At 36.8% G+C, this 19856-nt stretch overlaps 1 protein-coding gene across 1 annotated transcript in view; it reads right to left on the bottom strand.

The window, feature by feature from the left end:
• The window catches only part of LOC118242989, a 173154-nt gene extending 153826 nt beyond the window's left edge, over nucleotides 1-19328 (bottom strand). The window contains exon 1 of the mRNA XM_035536492.1: nucleotides 19293-19328. Coding sequence (XP_035392385.1) covers nucleotides 19293-19305 — 13 coding nt within the window. The 5' untranslated portion in view covers nucleotides 19306-19328. The remainder of the gene's footprint in view (nucleotides 1-19292) is intronic.
• Nucleotides 19329-19856: the final 528 nt, after the last annotated feature.

Here is a 19856-nt window from a genome sequence, read left to right as displayed (position 1 = left end):
CATCACTTTTCAGATACATATTTAAATCATATACATCATGTATATTATACCTATTTAATCTTATCTGTGTAGTAGGAGGTTTTTGTACAGTATAGCTAGGATTCCTCACACTCTGGGCACCAGGGCACAGTAGTACAGTGCAGAGTCTGATACTGCAGCAGAGGAGATCAGCAAATCTACTTGTTTCAGATTTTTATCAACATTGGCAGATAGACGTGGAGGGAGAGGTTCACTTTTAGTTTCACTTGGAAAGATGTAAAGGAGGAATTCTGGTCTGGATTGTGGATATTGTTGGTACCAGTGGAGATTCTCTACAGTACCACTGAACTCTTTGTAGCTGCAGGATAGAGTAACATTATCACCCTGAAACACAGTTTCATAGGGGAAAATTGGTTCTATTGGATTTGCCATAGGTGTCACCTGCCATAGAGAAGAGAACATAAAGTTAACAGGAAGACAATAAAACAGGCTAATCAAAGAAACAGAACAAGGAGAGAAACACAAAACAATAATCAGGCAGGGGGAAACAGTCTAGGCTCAGTAGAATAACAAGGTAAGACATCCGACAACAATGTCAGAAGAAACACTTAGGCAGACACGGGGATTAAATACACAGACTAACAAGAACTAAATAAGAAAAAGAAGAAACTAATGAGAAGAGAACTAAAGGAAAACAAGGAAAAAAATCAAAACAAAGTCACGAGACAGGAAACTATAGAAAACAGAACTCGAATAGTGTGTTTCAGTGTCGAGTGGTTATTTTTTTCCTTTGTCCTGGTCCTGGGTTTCACGTTTTATGCACCTGCATCAACGAACTGCAGTACATGTATAGTAGTTGAGACCAATTTTGTTCCCTCACAAAAAGTATAACACAACAGTGAAATTAATTGCATAGTTTGAACATGACAAATACACAATGCACAGCACTGTACACAGAAGGGTCATTAGCAGGACATGAGAGACACCTCCTGGCCAGTGACTCAAACTTTCCAACACCTCATCTGCAGATGGATACCAACCAACAATAGCAGTTTTCCTAATTACAGTCTTTATTGCACTAACTACCTGAGTTGGGCTTGACTTTACTTGACAAACCCAGATATATTCATGAATCATTTTGAGCTTTATCAGTTATATTTCCATTTTCTTCATAATGTGAATGCTGAATATCTAATAATGTCATACTGTCACGGTCTACAAGGCATCCCTGCCCAGGGACATGCCGACTGCCAAACACACACACACACACACACACACACACACACACACACACACACACTGCACTTGTACCATTCATAATATGCTGACTACTGATCATGTTCAACTTTTTCTTCTTTGTTCCCTCTCCCTGTATAAAGCCCACAGGTTCTCTCCGCATTACTCATCTGCTGCACCACTAGACTGTCTGCTGCTTTGCCATGTCTAAAGCATTCAGAGTTCGTTCTCCCAGCTGTTATATTGCTTTTTTGTTGTGAACCCTCGCTGCAGTGCATTTCTGCTTTGTTATCATGGAGACAAAAAGAAACTCCATATCCACACTTGCAACTCACACCCATCCAGCATCACACATACAAAATAAGTTGTTACTTAACGAAATGTAAATGGAATAGAGTAAATGCATTTAATGTGGATAGAGACATCCCATAGCCTTCGCACTAGAGGTGTCAGTGTATACAATAGAAATTCAGCACGTCTGTGTTTTATTTTAAATCCTCAGATAAGAATACAGATAATATCACCACAAGCCTTTTAAGTCCCCACACAGTTTTTGTAAAGCATTGCTGGGTTTTTTGTCACTGTGGGCCATAAAGCACAGTAGTACAGTGCAGAGTCTGATACTGAAGCAGAGGAGATCAGCAGATCCACTTTTTTGTTATTTTTATGAAGTTTGATAGACAAATATGGGTAAGGTGGTTCAGCTTTTACAGTATATCTGTCATCTTCGTCAATAAGCAGTAGAAACTCTGGTCTTGATCCAGGTTTTTGTCGATACCAGAGGAGACTAAAAGGTGATCCATCATATGTGCAGGACAGTGTGATGCTGTGTTTCTCATTTGTAGACATGGTGGGTTGGTCTGGTCTGATAGTTTCCAGACCTGTGACTAAAAGCAAAATAATTAATAATCTCCTTGAAAAGTAATAATCTCTTTTGAAATCATTAAATGCAATAATAAAAGTGCTCAACCCTCGAAAATATGAATAGCAAAAAAATTAAAAATTGTCACTTTAAGTCCTGTGTAAGTGCATTACTTACCCAAATTGGAGAGAGCAATGAAGACACAATAGAAGAGTATCATGTTTATTTGGACTGTGAATTCAGATTTCTAGCATTACATGTAAATGCCAGGCTGTTACTGTCACGAATGGCCGCCCTCCTGGCATCACTGTTTCTTCAGTTTCCCTGTCATGTCTGTTTTCCTTTACTTCACTGTTCCGTTCCTTGGTTTCGTTTTTTCTGCCCCCATCTGTTCCACATTCCACTCCTTGTTTTAGTTTTCACTGTTCGCATGTTCACCTGTATCTGTTTAATGCCTGATTGTTTTGGTTATTTAAGCCCTGTGTTTTGTTCCCTAGGTTGTTGGTTATTTTGGTAAGTTAGGTTCTGTTGTGTCTTGATTACGCTCACCATTGTTGTCGTCGCCCTTGCTTTTCCATTTGCTCTGTTTTTGTATTGTTTTTGCCCCAGTGTTTCCCCCTTGCCTCGGTTTATTTTACCCTCCATATTTTGTTACCCTCACTTATTAAACCACCTCCTGCATTTGCATTCTGCCTCTTGCCTGTTCCTGCTGAAGCGTAACAGTTATAGACACATAGTTACACATTAGCACATATAGCTCCACCTATTCAAATCTCCTCACTGGCAGAAAACCAAAAGCAGACAAACTTCTCATGTCACATATTCAGTGCAAATTATTACAGAACTGTTATGATGCTTAATAGTAATGTTTAATAGTGGGATCTTTAAAAAGGGCATAACTAACACGAGTAGACAGGCTAGATTATGGTTTTATTATCATTGCCCAGAAGTATTATAGTGTTTGGTATTATCACAGTAAATATACTGATGTAACAGGATGGGCAGAAGGAGGTAAAGAGCTGCCTATCAGAGAGAATGAGAAGGGAGGACTGAAACACAGAGAAGTTTACAGTATCAATGGAGACTGTTCATTCACAAAGTCACTTTATCATTCTCATGAAAGTCTCCCTGAATTATGAAATAAGAAAATATACATAATAACAGTTTGAATATAATAAATAAATAACAATTGACATGGATGTACCAAAAGCCTGGTCTATCAAAGAACACCAGAATTAAGTATTTTTTTTTCAATTTTTGCAGGTGTTACCACATGCTTGTAATGGGTTTCATTGTTTGTAACCAGCTGTCGTTTGATGTACAAATACAAAGGGAATTATCTAATATTGTTTTTGTACAACCTCTCAGAGACTTTGCATCAGCAGGAGTGCTCTTCTGACCCTTATAGGACTTTGCACCTTGATGCAGTAAATATTGTGGTGCTATGTTACCTGTCCTGTCCTCTGTAGCAGTACAGAGAAATGTAAGTGCTGGTTGACTCATATGAACATGTGAAAGTCACAGTTTTAGTTTCTTCCTTTACAATGTTTGTGTCTTCCTTGCTCGGCCCAATCGTATCTGAATACACACCTGTATTATGGAAGAGTGGAAAGAAAAATGTATGAAAAAACTATATTGAAACAGATTTAAAAGGTAAATAAAGACATTACCATCTGCATGTTCAATGACATGAATATTGGTTTTGCGATAACCATGAATGACCTGATGCCACAGTGACTGTCAGTAGTATGTATTTCCACATGTGCAGTAGGCTGTATAGCTGAGCTGTTTTGGAGCACAGCTCTGTGAGGATTATCTGTGTAATAGTGATGTATGTTGTGAACAATTCACATGAGGAAATATGTCCCTGGAAATCCACACAGGATGTGCATCTGTTACACCACGACTTTCTCATTTTAGACCAGCCACAGTAAATGTAAACTGAACCCCAGTATACTGTTTTTCACTGAGCCCCTGAAGGTCAATGAGATAATGACACTTGTCCTTGCATGTATATATAAGCCATTATATAGACATGAAGACTGCGTGGATTTATAAGACTCTATTTTGTGGCTCTCATAGTTTCATTATGGCATTTTATATTATTCAAGAATTGTGAGGTCGTATTGCTCAGTGTAATGATGAGCGTTAAGGAGGGAGGCGGACGCATGTGCTGAGAGGAGTGAGATTTAATAGGGGCAAATCCAAAATCAGGGTCATTAAGGGAGTCCAGGGTCACAGAGCCGACATGGACAGTACGAGGAAACATTACAAAACAAAAACACACAAAGGCTAACTAGGAAAGCAGGCTAGGAACTAAGACAGGGGAAAACTCAAGACTAGGAAACACAAAGGTTAAGAGAAACACGAATACACGGAGCACAAAGAAACAACCCTCAAAGATTCTAACATTAATTAAAACCATGAAACTATGTAAAAAAACAGAAACACATGACATGGAAAACACAGAACATGGAAGGGACTGAACATGACACTCAGATGGTCATTGACGTAAAGGATGTTTTCTCCTCTGAAAGTGCTAAAGATTTGTGGTTCATACACTGACTAACCCAGCTATGCTCAGTGATTCCTGTTTCATGTTTTTGTATGAGGGGTGAGTGTGTTGTTGTCAAAGTGGACATCAGAGCACAGTAGTACACAGCAGAGTCAATCACATGCAGTTTCTGAATCCTCAAAAGAACAGAACTGGATTTGGAATCCAGATTTTCACTAAATTTTGCTTTAATCTCAAGTTCAGTGTGCCCTTGTCCGAATGTTAAGTTCATTAGAACAAACTTATGAAATCCATTCCTCTGTTGCTTGTACCAGAGGAGACATGGTGACTGATCTTCAGTGTTGTACTCGCACTTTAAAACTGCTGCATCTCCTTCACTGGCAGTCATTAATTCCTCAGATTGTTCAATATAGTCACATCCCCTGCAGACTGAAAAAAATAAGAAGTGTTAACTGCAGCAAAAGGATGACTACAGTATTGTGATATGTCCACTTTTCTAACCATTCACTCCAGTGTTCAACTCTCTTACCAGAAATAAATTGTACTAACATGTACTGTTTTTAGTCCAGTATTCTATTGCTAAGAATATGAAAATTAGCTCAGTGTTTTTGCTCTGAAAACGTTGTCTTGATTTGCACTCTTTCTTAGGAGCCTGACCTCTGAGCTAATAGTCAGCTGCCCTCCTGTAATTCTCAATTCACTATTGCCCTCTTGTGCTGATCAAGCACATTGTCCTAGTTCAACAAATTTGGACAGACCATTATAAAACTGTAGAAAGTACTGAATTTCTATAACATTTTGGAGCTTCCAAATATATCATCAGACACATATGTCACGCATGTAGACATTCAGAGATTCAGGCTTCTGAACAGCATTCACAGTACAGTAGTACACTGCAGAGTTTCTGGATCTTCAATGACTTGATGAGGAATTAAATTAATTTGATGAGGTGTCATGAGTATCAAATCTTTCTCTGCTAAATCTTTTTGACTTTTACCAACACTGAATCTTTACAGTGTGATCTGAAAGACATTGTCATGTTTTTGTACAAAAGTATTTCTCTACATCTAAAGCATAAATACAGTTTGAATGGCTACATTTTCTTCATCAGACATCACTTATGCTTCTTTATGTTCTACAGAATTTTCATTCAAACGTGTTACAAACTAGATAAATAACAACATAACAATATAACAACATTAGTTGCTCTTCTTCAAGAATATTTGCAGTGAAGTGTGAGCATGATATACATTTTCAATGGTTTCTGTATAAATAATAAACTAATTAATCTCTCCCCTGTTCTTATTGAACTTTCATTCTAACACAGTAATGATTTAAAAAGTACTGAATTTTTTTTAACATCTCAGAGCTTCCATATATCAATAGAAGCACATGTGTAAAGAGTTCAGAGGTTCGTGGTTCTCAACAGCATTAGTGCAGACCCACAGACCTGAGCTTTCCCCGTTTCCCTAGCAACCGAGTCACTTCCGGGTTTTCGTCTCTCGATGGTTCTCTGTCTCCTCCCCTTTCTCTCCAGCTGTTCCGAGTTTGTCCCTAATTGTAGTCTTATTTAAACCTTGTTTCTGCGTCTTGTTTGTCCGTCATTGTCTCTGGTTAGATCCCGTTTGTCCTCACTCATATGTATTTAGTATATTCCCGCTTGATCTCGTCCCTAGTTCCTATGCTCGTTCTCCCACACTCCCTGTTTAGTTTCCCTCGCTGTCCGTGTTGCTTTGCTTGTTTAGTTCTCTGCTGTTCCCTCTGCTGTCTGTAATACTTTCTCTGTGTTTTTAGCCTACATTGTGTTTTCCTTGAGTATTCATCAAACTTAGTCTTGTCTAACCCTATTAGCCTGTTATTGTTTTGTTAGCCTGTTCTATTCTGTATTGTCTCCCTGGTTAGTCTGTCTGTTATTATTATTCATGTATTCTATCCGGTTTGTCTGTTCGCATTATGGCATCTTTTTAGTTCCATGCATCATAACATCCTTCGCTCACCACCCCTCCTGCGTTACACAGACTGGTGTCACAGTGGACTTCACAGTACAGCAGTAGACTGCAGACACACAGTTTCTGGATATTCAGAAGAAATGAGTTTGAGTCAAGATAGGCATCAAATCTTTCTCTGCTAAATCCAGGGGCCTTTACTTACACTGAATCTTTTTAGTGACCAGAAAGAGATTATTGTCTTGTTGCTTTTGTACAAAAGTATTGCACTACATCCAAACCGTAAAGCCAATTTAGAACGACCACCTTTTCTTCAACAGACTTCATTTATATTTAATTATGTTCTACAGAATCTTCATTAACATTTGTTACAAATTATATAAATAACAATATACATTAGTTGCTCTTCATTAGAAAAGAAAGCTAAAATAATAACATTTTTATTTTTTACCAAAATGTGTGCAGTGAAGAGAAGTGTGAGCATCATATAGATTTTCATTGTTTTTAGCATAAACAATAAATTAATTAACCAGTTATCCTGTTCGTATTCTGCTTATGGTGGATTGATTCTGGTACAGTACTGATTTAAAACTTCACGTTTTGGCAACATTAGAGATGCTGAAGCTTATAGACTACTGCCACCTTATGACGGGTGTCTTACTTACAATTTAACATTTTACAATTTCATATTCTCACTGAATAAATATTGGTGCATGCTATTAGAATATATGTATTTATTATATAAATAACTAAAAATAGTTAAATAGTTAAAAAATCTGAATATATTATTTTAGCTTAACGTTTTAGTTTTAGTTTAATGTTTAGTTTAACGTTAGTTTAACGTTTAAATTTAACACGACTTTTTTTTTTTTAGAAAATCCTTAGTTCTCTTTATTCAATGGCTTTAATTTTCTTCTTGCATTAAAGCAAACCAAGACATTTAGTCACATCTACACAGATTTTTGTACAGTGAATGATGTTTTCCTGTCACTGTGGGCCGCAGGGCACAGTAGTACAGTGCAGAGTCTGATACTGCAGCAGAGGAGATTTTCAGATCCACACGCTTGACACTCTTATGAAGGTGAGCAGACAGACGAGGATCAGAATCAGCTGTTTGATTTTGTCCATATTCCGTCACTAAAACAAGGAACTGAGGCCATGAATTGGAATATTGGCGATACCACAGCAGATTTTCCTCAGACCCAGTGTAGCTGTAGTTACAGGAGAGTGTAACTGCTTGGTCCTCTTTAAAACTGACTGCAGAAGATAAAGAGGTGATGCTGTCCTGTGTGCTGTCACCTGAAAAAAGATCTTCAGTTACTCACACAAACTGATCCAGTGCAGATTAATGATTACTCCAACAGGTTGTTACTGAAGGTAGTAACATAATATTTAACAATACATAATATTTACAACATGTAAACATATGTAACATGTTAACATGTAAATAAGGACAATATGTTAAATGGAAGCAGAGTCTTACCTGTGAGTACCGTTAAAAGCATAAATAAACAGAGAAACATTGTGTTGCACTTTGCCCTCTGTCTCAGAAGTAACTTAAATGTCTCACATTGACATTCTTTCTGTACACCATAGTTCAGCTGCTCCTCCTTTTTCCGTTTAGTAACCAATGAGAGAGCAGGAAGCCCAGAATAAAACCCCAATTATCTAGATCATCCACATGACTCTGTAGAGTCTGTTTAGTTTGTTTGTTTAGTGTATTTCTGATCAAAATTTAGATTTTTTTTGTCAAGTAGAGTTAGACTCTTGGGGACTCCAGCAGGTGCCAGTTAATTCTTTGTTTCCTGTGTTTAATGATATGATGGATTTCATAGTACCATTTGAATGATGTAGATCATTTGTTTGTTGCTTTCTGTAGTGGCTCAAACAACAGACTCATACAGTGCACTATGCACTTTCAAAGTGAATTTCTGTTATGGAGTCTTTAAGTCTTTCTGGTGGCTCCTGTGTTGCACTGGGCAGACTTAAAGACCACAGACAAGCCTAATCACCAACAGGCTTCCATGAGGTTGCTATTTTATCATTTATTTCGTTCATATTTATGTACTATGACACACTATGACCATGCCAAACTCAGGTCAGTTTTTTTTTTTTTTTTCTGGAGGGAGTCTGAATAGATAAACATGTTTTGATCATGGTATATTATTTTTTCCTTTTATCAGAGGAGCTTGATTGCCTCACCAGCACAGTGTCCAGATCCCCTGGTTTCTATCCAGTCTGGTCACTATAGATCACAGAATAAATGCAGATACACAGCAGTGATACAATGGGAAGGTTCTTATTATTCCGAGTTTGCATGACTGTTAGTACTGATAAAACATCTGTGTTAAACCATTAGGCTTCATGGCACAGTAGTACAGTGCAGAGTCTGATACTGCAGCAGAGGAGATCTTCAGATGTAATTGTCTTTTACTGTTTTCAGTTACAGCCAATAAATGAGGAAGATGATACTATTAGTGTAACGGATCTGCTAGCCCGAGTGCCGATGGGCGTGGAGCAGGATGCACAGACTCCCTCGATGAGGTGACATTTATTAACAAAAGACATGAACAAAAACAGTGGCACTCATACAACATGAACGAAAGACATGACTCATACACGTAACAAAACATAGACTCTAATAACATTGAACGAAGATTACATACATACATGTTTTACTTTTAACAGAAGACTCACAATGACCAACGGTGAGGCACGCACTGACGTGGGTTTAAATAGACACACACAAACATGTAATCCCGTACAGGTGCATGCCTTCACGGGGGTATGGTTACAAACATAGTTGAACCCCCCTGCACTCGGCAGGCCATACCACGGGACTCGTGGGGGGGGGTAAGCGTCCCGTGACAATTAGTAAATGGAGAAATTAAAACTATAGACTCTGGTCTAGATCTGGGATACAGGTGATACCAGTGCAGAGCATTATTTGTTTTACTGTATTTGCACGTAATAATAACTTCATCCCCCTCTGAGTCATGCTTTTCTGGTGTAAGTGGATCAATTGTCTGTGCTGGGATCTCCCCTGGGAAAATATAAATAAAATTTAATAAAATATCTGTTGATATTTTGCAATTTGCAGTATTCAGCATATGTTTTCACTGAGATAAATAAATATTCAACATAATATTTTACAAATTATCTCTTGGATACTTAATTATTAAAACCTGTACTTAAGTTAAACTCACATAAAAGGAGAGACACTGAGAGAAAGTACAAAAAGCAGCATGATAATGGAGATGTGAAGTGAGTGAAAGCCAAAGCTGAATGGGGTTCATGTAGTTTTCTACTGAGGTACAGAACTCCACCCTTACATCGCCTCACACTGCTCATCACAAAGTGTTTCTCTCAAGTCCCATTTGATCTTTTTTGATATTGGTTATCCTTCACTTTACAAAAAGTACTAGTCAGGATAATGATGAAGAGAACTTCATAATCAGCTTATTACGCAGAGATAATGTAGATATACTGTAGAACTATCTGAATACACTGTATACATATGTTAATTTTATAGGTTACCTAGATTACCTAGACAATACTTAATTCTTAAATAATTCAGTCTTAAAGTTAACATATTTGGATCATGGCAGAGTTACATAACTGTAACATACACTCTGCTCTTTTAGCACCACACAGACTAGTTTATACCTCATTTTGCACTTACAGTAGTAATGTAATTCAAACTTTATTCATCACTGAAAGCCACACACACACACACACACACACACACATTAAATATCTTATATACTTTATATCTCTTATGTCCAATATTCATGAAACTTTATGTAGCTCTATCACACAGCAATGCATTAGAGTGTCAACATTTGTTGCATTTTTGGTTATTTTTGAATTCATGCATCATCCAGGCACTTTAGTCTCAACTGCGCACTTGATCTTGAGCACATTTAATTAAATTAAATCTGAAAGCATTTATGTCATTGACGAGGCCAAGCAGCAGAATGGCTAAATGCTTTGAGACATCACATAAGTTAATCCCTAGTCAGACAGTGTGTTGGAGTGCAGGACCCTTATTATTTATTTCAAGAAGGATTTGCAGATTTTTTGAATTTTTTATTATTATTTTTTTAACTACCTTAACTTATGTGTGTGAACAATGAGCCTATTTTACTTATGTCAAGTAATATGTCACATTCAAAAATGTCTGTTCAAAGATCTTTTTTATTATGTAATATATACAGTCTGTTTATTTAGATTACTTTTGTTTTTGTGTTTTTTAAGTGAACAGTGTTTTGCTGCCAATGACTTCACTGATACAAATGTTTAAAGTAATAAGTGTGTCATACAAAAATATGTCTGTTCAAAGATCTTTTTATCTTCTTTAACCCCCAACCAACAGAACCCTTTTTTCCAGCTCTTACTGCATTCAGTAACACCACTGTGGTTTAGATGCTCTCAGGTTCAAAGCAAATATTGTGTATCAGTTTTTGTAAAGCCTCTCAGAGACTTTATATCACTGTGTGCGTAGAGCACAATAGTAGAGAGCTGTGTCTGCCAGAGTTAGTCCACTAATAGTGAGCTGAGTGGATCTTTCAGTGGTAGCTGATGAAAAACGTCGGTCTGATGTGTGTTCACCACTTAGGGATCGGGCACCTTTATACAGTAAATACTGTGGGGCTTTGTTCGGATACTGTCTGTACCAGTAAAGATCAACATATTGACTAGTTGAATCATATGTACATTCCAGAGTAACAGGTTGTCCCTCATTGCGAAAAACCTCAGTATCCTGATCCTGTTTTGGACCAATTTGATCAGCGCAAAACACACCTGTAAGAACAATGTGAGAAAAAAACAGCCAATTAAAATATTTTAGAAACTGTCGATCTCTATAAAAAGTTCAACCAAATTCATAGCCAGTACCTGATACCATAATGTAAGTAATTAGGAAGAATCTTTCCATTGTGAATATGATCAAACTGAATCAGTAGTGTGTTTAAGCTGTTATTGCTCTAATGTTGATATGTGCTACTGTGAGTCTCTCTGCTCTGAGTGCAGTTATGAAAACTACAACAAGAACTTCCTGTCCTGGAGAATAGCTCTGCTGGGCATTCTGACAAATGTTAAAACAATAATGAGATAGAAATTCAATTTTCATAGCTGACATTTCTACGTTTATGTAAATGACACATTATCCAAAGATCAAACTAATGCAAAACCTGTTTTAAAGACAAACTGCATTTTGTTTTGTCTGTTCATAGACTCTTTAATTCTAAAATAATATTAATCATTTAATTTGCTAATTTGTGTATAATAGAGTGTTTAGTACCAATTAGTTGTTAATGGGATAAAAATTTATTGGGCTCCAGAAGAAAGAAATCGAGGAGAAAATTGTATACTGTTATGGAGATGTGTGTGTGTGTGTGTGTGTGTGTGTGTGTGTGTGTGTAGGTATATTAAGGTTGGGGCTATACAATGCAACAGTATCAAATATGTCACGTTTGGGGATGTACAAGGATGAGGGTAGGAGGCACAATAAAACATGTTTATTTAACATGTAACACTTAGCACACCTGCTATCTTCCAAACACCGACAAATCAACAATAATACCCGAGACTTATATACATACAACAGTTACATACAACAAGTATCAGGTGAATGACACGAGAAGGCGTGACAACAGACACACACACACGTACAGACGGAGAGGTTTGCAGGGGGCGGGGGGGAGGCGTACCATGACAAAACACCTCTAGTGATAACAAAACATCTGACTGAATCATTAGTATAAGATTATATTCTTGTAAAGCATGAAACATTAATGAATATTCCATTTTAAGGGTGACACTCACAAAGTCATATTTGTGTTTATGCACCTTATGTATTTTTATATTTGTGCTTTATTTTTAATTAAATTTACTTTTTAATGTTAGTCTTCAAAAACCTGATGTGTTTTACATCCATTCAATAGTGTTTGAATGAATTCTGCACTCAATATGTAGCCATTTTCATTTAAAGTAGGCTTACATGAGATTGTTAGTTTATCATTTATTTAGTATGTATTTATGTACTATGACCCACTATGACCATGCCAAACTCAGCATTTGCAGTTTGTCTGGAGAGAGTCTGAGTAGATAAATGTGTTTTGATCATGGTATATTATTTTCCTTTTATCAGAGGAGCCTTTTTGCCTCACCAGCACAGTGTCCAGATCCCCTGGTTTCTATCCACTCTGGTCACTATAGGTCACAGAATAAATGCGGATACACAGCACTAATACACTGGGAAGGTTATTCTTATTCCTAGCCTGCATGACTGTTAATACTGATAAAACATGTATGTTAATCCAATAGGCTTCATAATGGAAGAGATTATGAGTTTGTTAGTGGAATTCTAGGAAGAAGAATGATAAATTAAACCACAGGTGTGAGAACAGCACATTAGCTTTGTAGCTCTGATAACGGGTAGTATTACAGCTTAGGCACTGAGAAGAGAAATATATTCCTGAAAAAGAAATAGGAGGACTGTATGTCTGCTATGTTTATGTGCTATGATACACTATAACCATAAAAAAAACTTGCAGTTTTTCTGGAGGGTGTTTCTGAATAAAAGCCTGCTTTTGAGCATGGTATATTGTTTTTGCTTTTATCAGACAAACTTGTGTGTCTAATCATGGAGGGAATCATGGTGGCCATGAACCCTGGTGGTGGAGGGTCTGAGCCCAGAAAATAAATTCTGCCTTGTGCCTATACATGATGTGTGGATACTCTGGGTCTCCTGGTAGTGGGGCTCTGATGTGTGGATACTCTTTAACTCTTGAACAGGTAAAGATTAATGATTCTGATATTACTCTACTGTAAATTAATTAGACACCATAACACTGAATGTGGATACATATACTGTATATAGGGTTAAAATTATTTATTTAAACTGAAATTATTTCATTGGTTTGAGCTAAGTGTAAAAATTATTTTTCTCAAGTTTCTTGAGTAGTGTCCTACCTTAATGACACTAGTGTTTTTAGCCAGTGTATTACAGTGTAGAAAATTATTCTGTGTAAAGTCTGCCCTCCTCTGGGAGACTGCTGTCATCACAGTGTGATGAAGGGGAATAATATTTTGTGCTGATGCTTCAGAGTGTTGCAGATGAACAGACTACTGTCATTATGTTCAAATGAACAGTGCACGTCTACCCATGATATCATAAAGGACTACTGCCATAGTCCTTTCTGACAATTTCCTCTGCCTTTTCTGCTTTTTGTTTTTCTGATGTACTTTGCTGTTGATTTTCTGGGTTTCTTCTTGCTCATTTTGTTCTTTTTTTGTGTGTCCAGTATCATCTAGAGAAGGATGGGCTTCCCCGTTGAGTCTTGATCCCTCTCCAGATTTCCTCCTCACACTCTTAAGGAGTTTTTCCTGCCACAGCAGCCTTTGGCTTGTGTACTGCAATCTTGGACACAGACATTTGTGAAGCTGATTTGTGAAAACTCCTGTTTTGAAAAACACTACATAAGTATATTTTGATTGATTGATGTGATTGATTGCATGTTAGGAACTACACTCATTTTCAACAGTGCAACACACAGTACCACTACTATGCCAGTGCAACAGCTACTGAGAGTAGTTTGCGCCTCTAAAATAAAATAAAAGTAACAGTGGTCTTGTGGTAAGAATAAAATGTGGCTTGTAAACTGAGCACAGCATCACATTTACAAGATTTAAACATAATAAAGTGTCCAGTGAGTGTGGGTGTAGGGTGGGTGTTTCTAATTAAGTTTAACAGTCACCCTACTACTTGTATTGGGTGACTGTGTTTTCAGCAATCTAAAATGTGCAGAGAAGAGAGAGATGTATTATTTATTAGGGATAGATGATTAATTAAACAAACAAAACACAAAAGCAAACAGGGGAAGCAGGCTATAAGAAAGGCTAGGAAACACACAAAGGCACGGAGTACAAAGAAACACAACCATTGGAATAAAAATGCAATGACCAGCAAAGACATCAGGAACACGACAGGGTTTAAATACATGAACTTAAGGTTGAAACAAGGAACATGTATATGCAATGAAACGAGGGGCGGAGAAAACTAAACTATTCTATGGAACTAAAATAACACAAGACAGGGAAAACACGGAAGACAGAAGCTGGGAGGGACCAATCATGACAAATTCTAACATAACCAATTAAGTATACTGTAGTCCATTCCTAGCAATAGATCCCCTACATCTTACACACTGTCCCTTTAACAATATAAAATAATTCTGTTTATAGTATTAACAGTCTAACTTTATTTGCAATATTCTTTTCCTTAATGAACAATGTTATGCTTCCCCTGTTGTCTTCTACTGGCAACTTCACTGACACTGACATTTTGTTTCTTCTAAGAAGTGACTCATATAAAAACATTTCTGTTCGAAGATCTTTTTATCTTGTTTAACGACCAGAACCCTTTTTTCCAGGTGTTACTACATCCAGTAACATCACTGTGGTTTAGATGCTCGTCAATTTCAAAGCAAATATTAAGTTTATCAGTTTTTGTAAAGCCTCTAAGAGACATTATATCACTGAGTGTGAAGAGCACAATAGTAGAGAGCTGTGTCTGCCAGAGTTAGTCCACTAATAGTGAGCTGAGTGGATGTCACAGGTAACTGATGAAAAATGTTAGTCTGATGTATCCCCAGGATTCAGACTTGATCGAGCAGGTTTCTACAGTAAATATTGTGGTGCTTTGTTACGATGTTGTCTGTACCAGTAAAGATCAACATATTGATTAGTTGAATCATATGAACATTCCAGTGTAACTGATTGTCCCTCTTCATGAAAAACCTCAGTATCCTGATCCTGGTTTGGTCCAATTTGATCAGCACAAAAAACACCTGTAAGAAAATGCAATAAACATATTTAATTGAATTTTGAATCTGTGGTTCTCAAACAAATTGTTCAAATTTCTAGGCAGTACCTGATGCCATAATGTAAACCAAGAGGATTTGTGTCTCCATTGTGAATTTGTTCAAACTGAATCAGCAGAGGGTATAAGCTGTTGCTTTTATGTGGATCATTTTAATGGCATTGCAATGGCACTTGGTATCAGTATTGCAGTGTGATTTACAAATACTGGGTGTGTCCATCATCAGCCATTGTATACTAAACCAGGAAGTATACAGAATCTTCAAATATCCTCCACCAGAAATTCACCAAAAATGGGTATAATCTGTAGCTTGAGCATAGGCTACTTTCGATTTTAATCAAATGCCCACGTACAAACAACTACAACTAGCCCGATTAAGCCTCACCTTACATCATTGTGCATTCAAAACATTCATATAAACTGATCTACACTTGCACTTGACCTTTAGATCAAATGCTGATTTAACAGAGAAGAATTTTGTGTGAGGGATAATTTCTACTTTTTACTAGTTCACAAATACAGGGACAGGATAAAATAATTTTAAAAATAGCAAACCACTAAATATTATTTAAAGAATTCACAGCTATGATAAAAGTAATTCCCCCGAGTTATCAATGGTGCATCATTACTGCATCTCTTACATGTCACATACATGTAAAGTTCTTAAATCTTTTGCTTTATCTACACATTTCTTAATTTTCTGAATACATGGAAACTACTGTGTACAGCAAATCATACACCTACTACTGAATGAACCGATCTCACCATGTTCACTACACTATGAACTGACATGGATATTTGTCAAAAGAATGACTTGAAAAAAAATAGTTAATAGTTACTTATACTAATTAATAGTTACTTATAAATGTTTGTAGAAATTTGTTACCCACTTGCCAATTGCAAACAACAGCAGTTTGTACCAGAAACATAGAAATCTGAAACTCAAAATGCAAAACCCAAGAGTACATAATTGTCTTTACCTCAAATCAAAAAGTCAGATGTGTGTGCTATCATAGAGACATGTAAAGAGATGTACATATATGTGTGTGTGTGTGTGTGTGTGTGTGTGTGTGTGTGTGTGTGTGTGTGTGTGTGTGTGTGTGTGTGTATTGAGGTTGGAGAAATGCAACTCAAGAGAATCACATGTCTAAGGACTTTAATAAACATTAATTCTACATTCATTCCGTGGTGTTTGGATGTATTACAAACTGCACATTCAATACTTTCACTAAATAAGTCTTTTGTGATGCATCCAATTAATCCTGAACAAAGACACCAGGACGACAGAGCATATCAGTACAACACTTCTGAAAAGTTTCCAAAATTAAATCTTTACTGTAGCAATATTCCTGTTACCAGCTTCCATGAAAGTATAATAAGTGTCTTAGTATAAGTAGTAGCTCAGTGGTTAAGGTACATGATTTGTAACTGGAAGGTTGTTTGTACAAGTCCCAGCCACTGAGCAAGACCCTTAACCCTTAATTTCTCAAGTTGCTTTAGATAAAGGTGTCAGCTAAATGCTGTAAATGTATTGGGCTTCTGTGCTTGGTGGATTAAATGGTAGTTTCCATGCAAGATATAATGATTCAAATTAAAAAAATATCTTGAAACTGAATCTTATATATTCAAATACTGTATGAATTGAATAAATTGGTTGAGAATATTTTCATGTAAACTATGACAAGATGATTAATAACTTCTGTTATACAATAAGATTTTGTTGAGGCTGTTGAGTTTTAACTGAGAGTGGTAACGTGATATTTAACAATACATTTCTCTCAAGTCACATTTGATCAGAGTTAAGAATAAGCCCCTCATGCTAACCAAAATAAAAGATGATCAGCCTACATACAGAGACACTTATGTGCTGTCGAGGTATGTAAAGATACTATGTTCTGATGTATATGCATAGGATTATATGTTATATACATGGTGTAAAACCTTTTATGTATGTTATATGACTGGCCCTTGATGTTTTTCGTGCTATTTCCCTGTTGCTCTCTCTCTCTTTCTCTCTCTCTCTCTCTCTCTCTCTCTCTCTCTCTCTCTCTCCTGGAGCAGGTCAAAGTGTGTCATATAATTGATATATGGCCAGAGTTACTGTGAGGTGGGTGGAGTTTCCCCTTTGGTCTCAGTCATTTTTTCAGTTTAACCAATCCAAGCTAGAGTGGTGCAATTGTTGCCATGACAGCAGTGCAAGACCTGGAGTGGAGGGTCCCATGCTGGAGTCTCCATGATAAATGCAACAGTCAGTTACTGGACCTTTACCTTCACCCCAGAGTAGTGTGTTTAATAATGGTGGTCATGCAGTCACATGGTATTTAGACACTGGAATTGGTGGGATAATCACAGGACATAATAAACATAGTTAAAAGGTTGTCATCTACATTCATTATCTTCTAGAAGCTTTACATAGGCAGTGATTGGTAAAGGTGTCAGCATTATACACAAGGGTACAATTTAAACTGTCATGTTATAATTGAGGAAACTGTAGGTTTAAAAATATTTCATCATCAGGTTTCTGGTTTTGTGCAGTTTCTGTGCAGTGTGGCATATCTTCCTTTCAATAGTGTCTCTAGGAAAGTAGCACGACACAGAAAATGAGTCTGGAGCAGACAGTTTAGAATTATTTTAGAAAATTTGTGAATTTGGTGTTTGACTTGCAATGCAACACCCAAAGGCTGGACTGCAATGTTATATGACTTAAACAGTGCTGGAGCTTACTATGCAAGTTTAAAACCTTTCAAATCTGGTTCTCTTTCTAACTGTCCAGTTTCAGTACCAGTTCAAATCTACATAAAGTAATTAATGTAAGAGCTACATATCTGAACATGATATCATACAGACATATTTTCTCCTGAAAAGAATCAAAATAGCTGATTATTCAAAGTTAAGGATTGACAATAACATTTGTGTAACGTGGAGGTTGAATAAGATTACGAGGATGAGTTGCAGAAATACCTTAATGCACACGCAACATATAAGAATTAGCTCGAAGGCTAATGGGGATAAACACAGACAACACAAACGTGTAAACAATAGACTTTTATACTTGTATGCTAATGACACAATGAGGCGTATGTGTGAGACACAAGGAGGGTGTGGCCACTTTGACGATCACACAAACACACACACACACACACACACACACACACACACACGCGCGGAGGCATTCGGGGGAGGGGCCATATCATGACAATTTGTAAGGAAATCAGCAATACTGTAAGGAAAAATTATCTACCAAATACCAAAGCTTTAGTTTTATGATTTAGATTTTTTGTTTTTTATGACATCTCTTTGAAAATATCTAAGCAAATATATGATGACCCAACAACTACAGAGCTTTAATTTATAAACATACATATTTAGTCTTACCTTCACAGTGCGAGTTTTTTGTACAGCATTGCTGGGTTTCCTGTTACTGTGGGCGCCAGGGCACAGTAGTACAGTGCAGAGTTTGATATTGTAGCAAAGAAGATCAGCAGATCGACACGGCTTTGGTTTTTATCAAGGTTTACAGACATACCAGGAAGATCAGAGACTCTGTCAGTTTCACTTGGGAAGATGTAATCTATAAACTCTGGTCTAGATCTGGGATATCGGCGATACCACTGAAGAGCATAATTAGTATCACTGACACTGTACTTGCAGGAGAGAGTAACAGGATCACCCTCTGAGACACGTTTTACTGTTTCTAGTGGATCGATTTTCTGTGTTGAGATCTCCCCTGGGTAAAATAAAAATACAAAGAGAAATCTTTTGTAGTCTTTCAAATCAACATTCAACAAAATTGTCACTCAAAATAATTTGAATTTATATTGACTTATTTATTGATTTCTGTACATGTATTGTGTTAAAAAAAAGACTCACCTAAAAGAGACATTAGGTGAGAAAGTACAAAGAGCAGCATGATGATGGAGATGTGAAGTGAGTGAAAGCCAAAGCTGAATGGGATTCATGTACTTTTCTACTGAGGTACAGAACTCCTCCCTTACACCGCCTCACGCTGCTCATCACAATGTGTTTCTCTCAAGTACCATTTGATCATTTTTGATATTGGTTATCCTTCACTTTGCAAAATATACTAGTCAGAATTATGATGAAGAGAACTTTATAATCACCTTATAAAGCAGAGATAACGCAGATATACTGTAGAACTATTTAAATACACTGTATTTTATACACTGCATTTACTGATTTACATGGGATCATACATATGAGGGATGTTGCATTTTGGTACATTTGTTGCATTTTTGGTTATTTTTGAATTCATGCATCGTCCAGGCACTTTAAACTCTTTTGGGAGGTTGATCTTGAGCACATTTTAATTAAATTAAATCTGAAAGCATTCATGTCATTGACAAGGCCAAGCAGCAGAATGGCTAAACACCTTGAGACATCACATACGTTTATCCCTAGTCAGACAGTGTGTTG

This window comes from Electrophorus electricus, chromosome 18, assembly GCF_013358815.1.
Source record: "Electrophorus electricus isolate fEleEle1 chromosome 18, fEleEle1.pri, whole genome shotgun sequence".
NCBI classification, from domain to species: Eukaryota; Metazoa; Chordata; class Actinopteri; order Gymnotiformes; family Gymnotidae; genus Electrophorus; species Electrophorus electricus.
The sequence above is the reverse complement of the archived record's forward strand: the minus strand, read 5'-3'. Positions and strand labels throughout refer to the sequence as shown.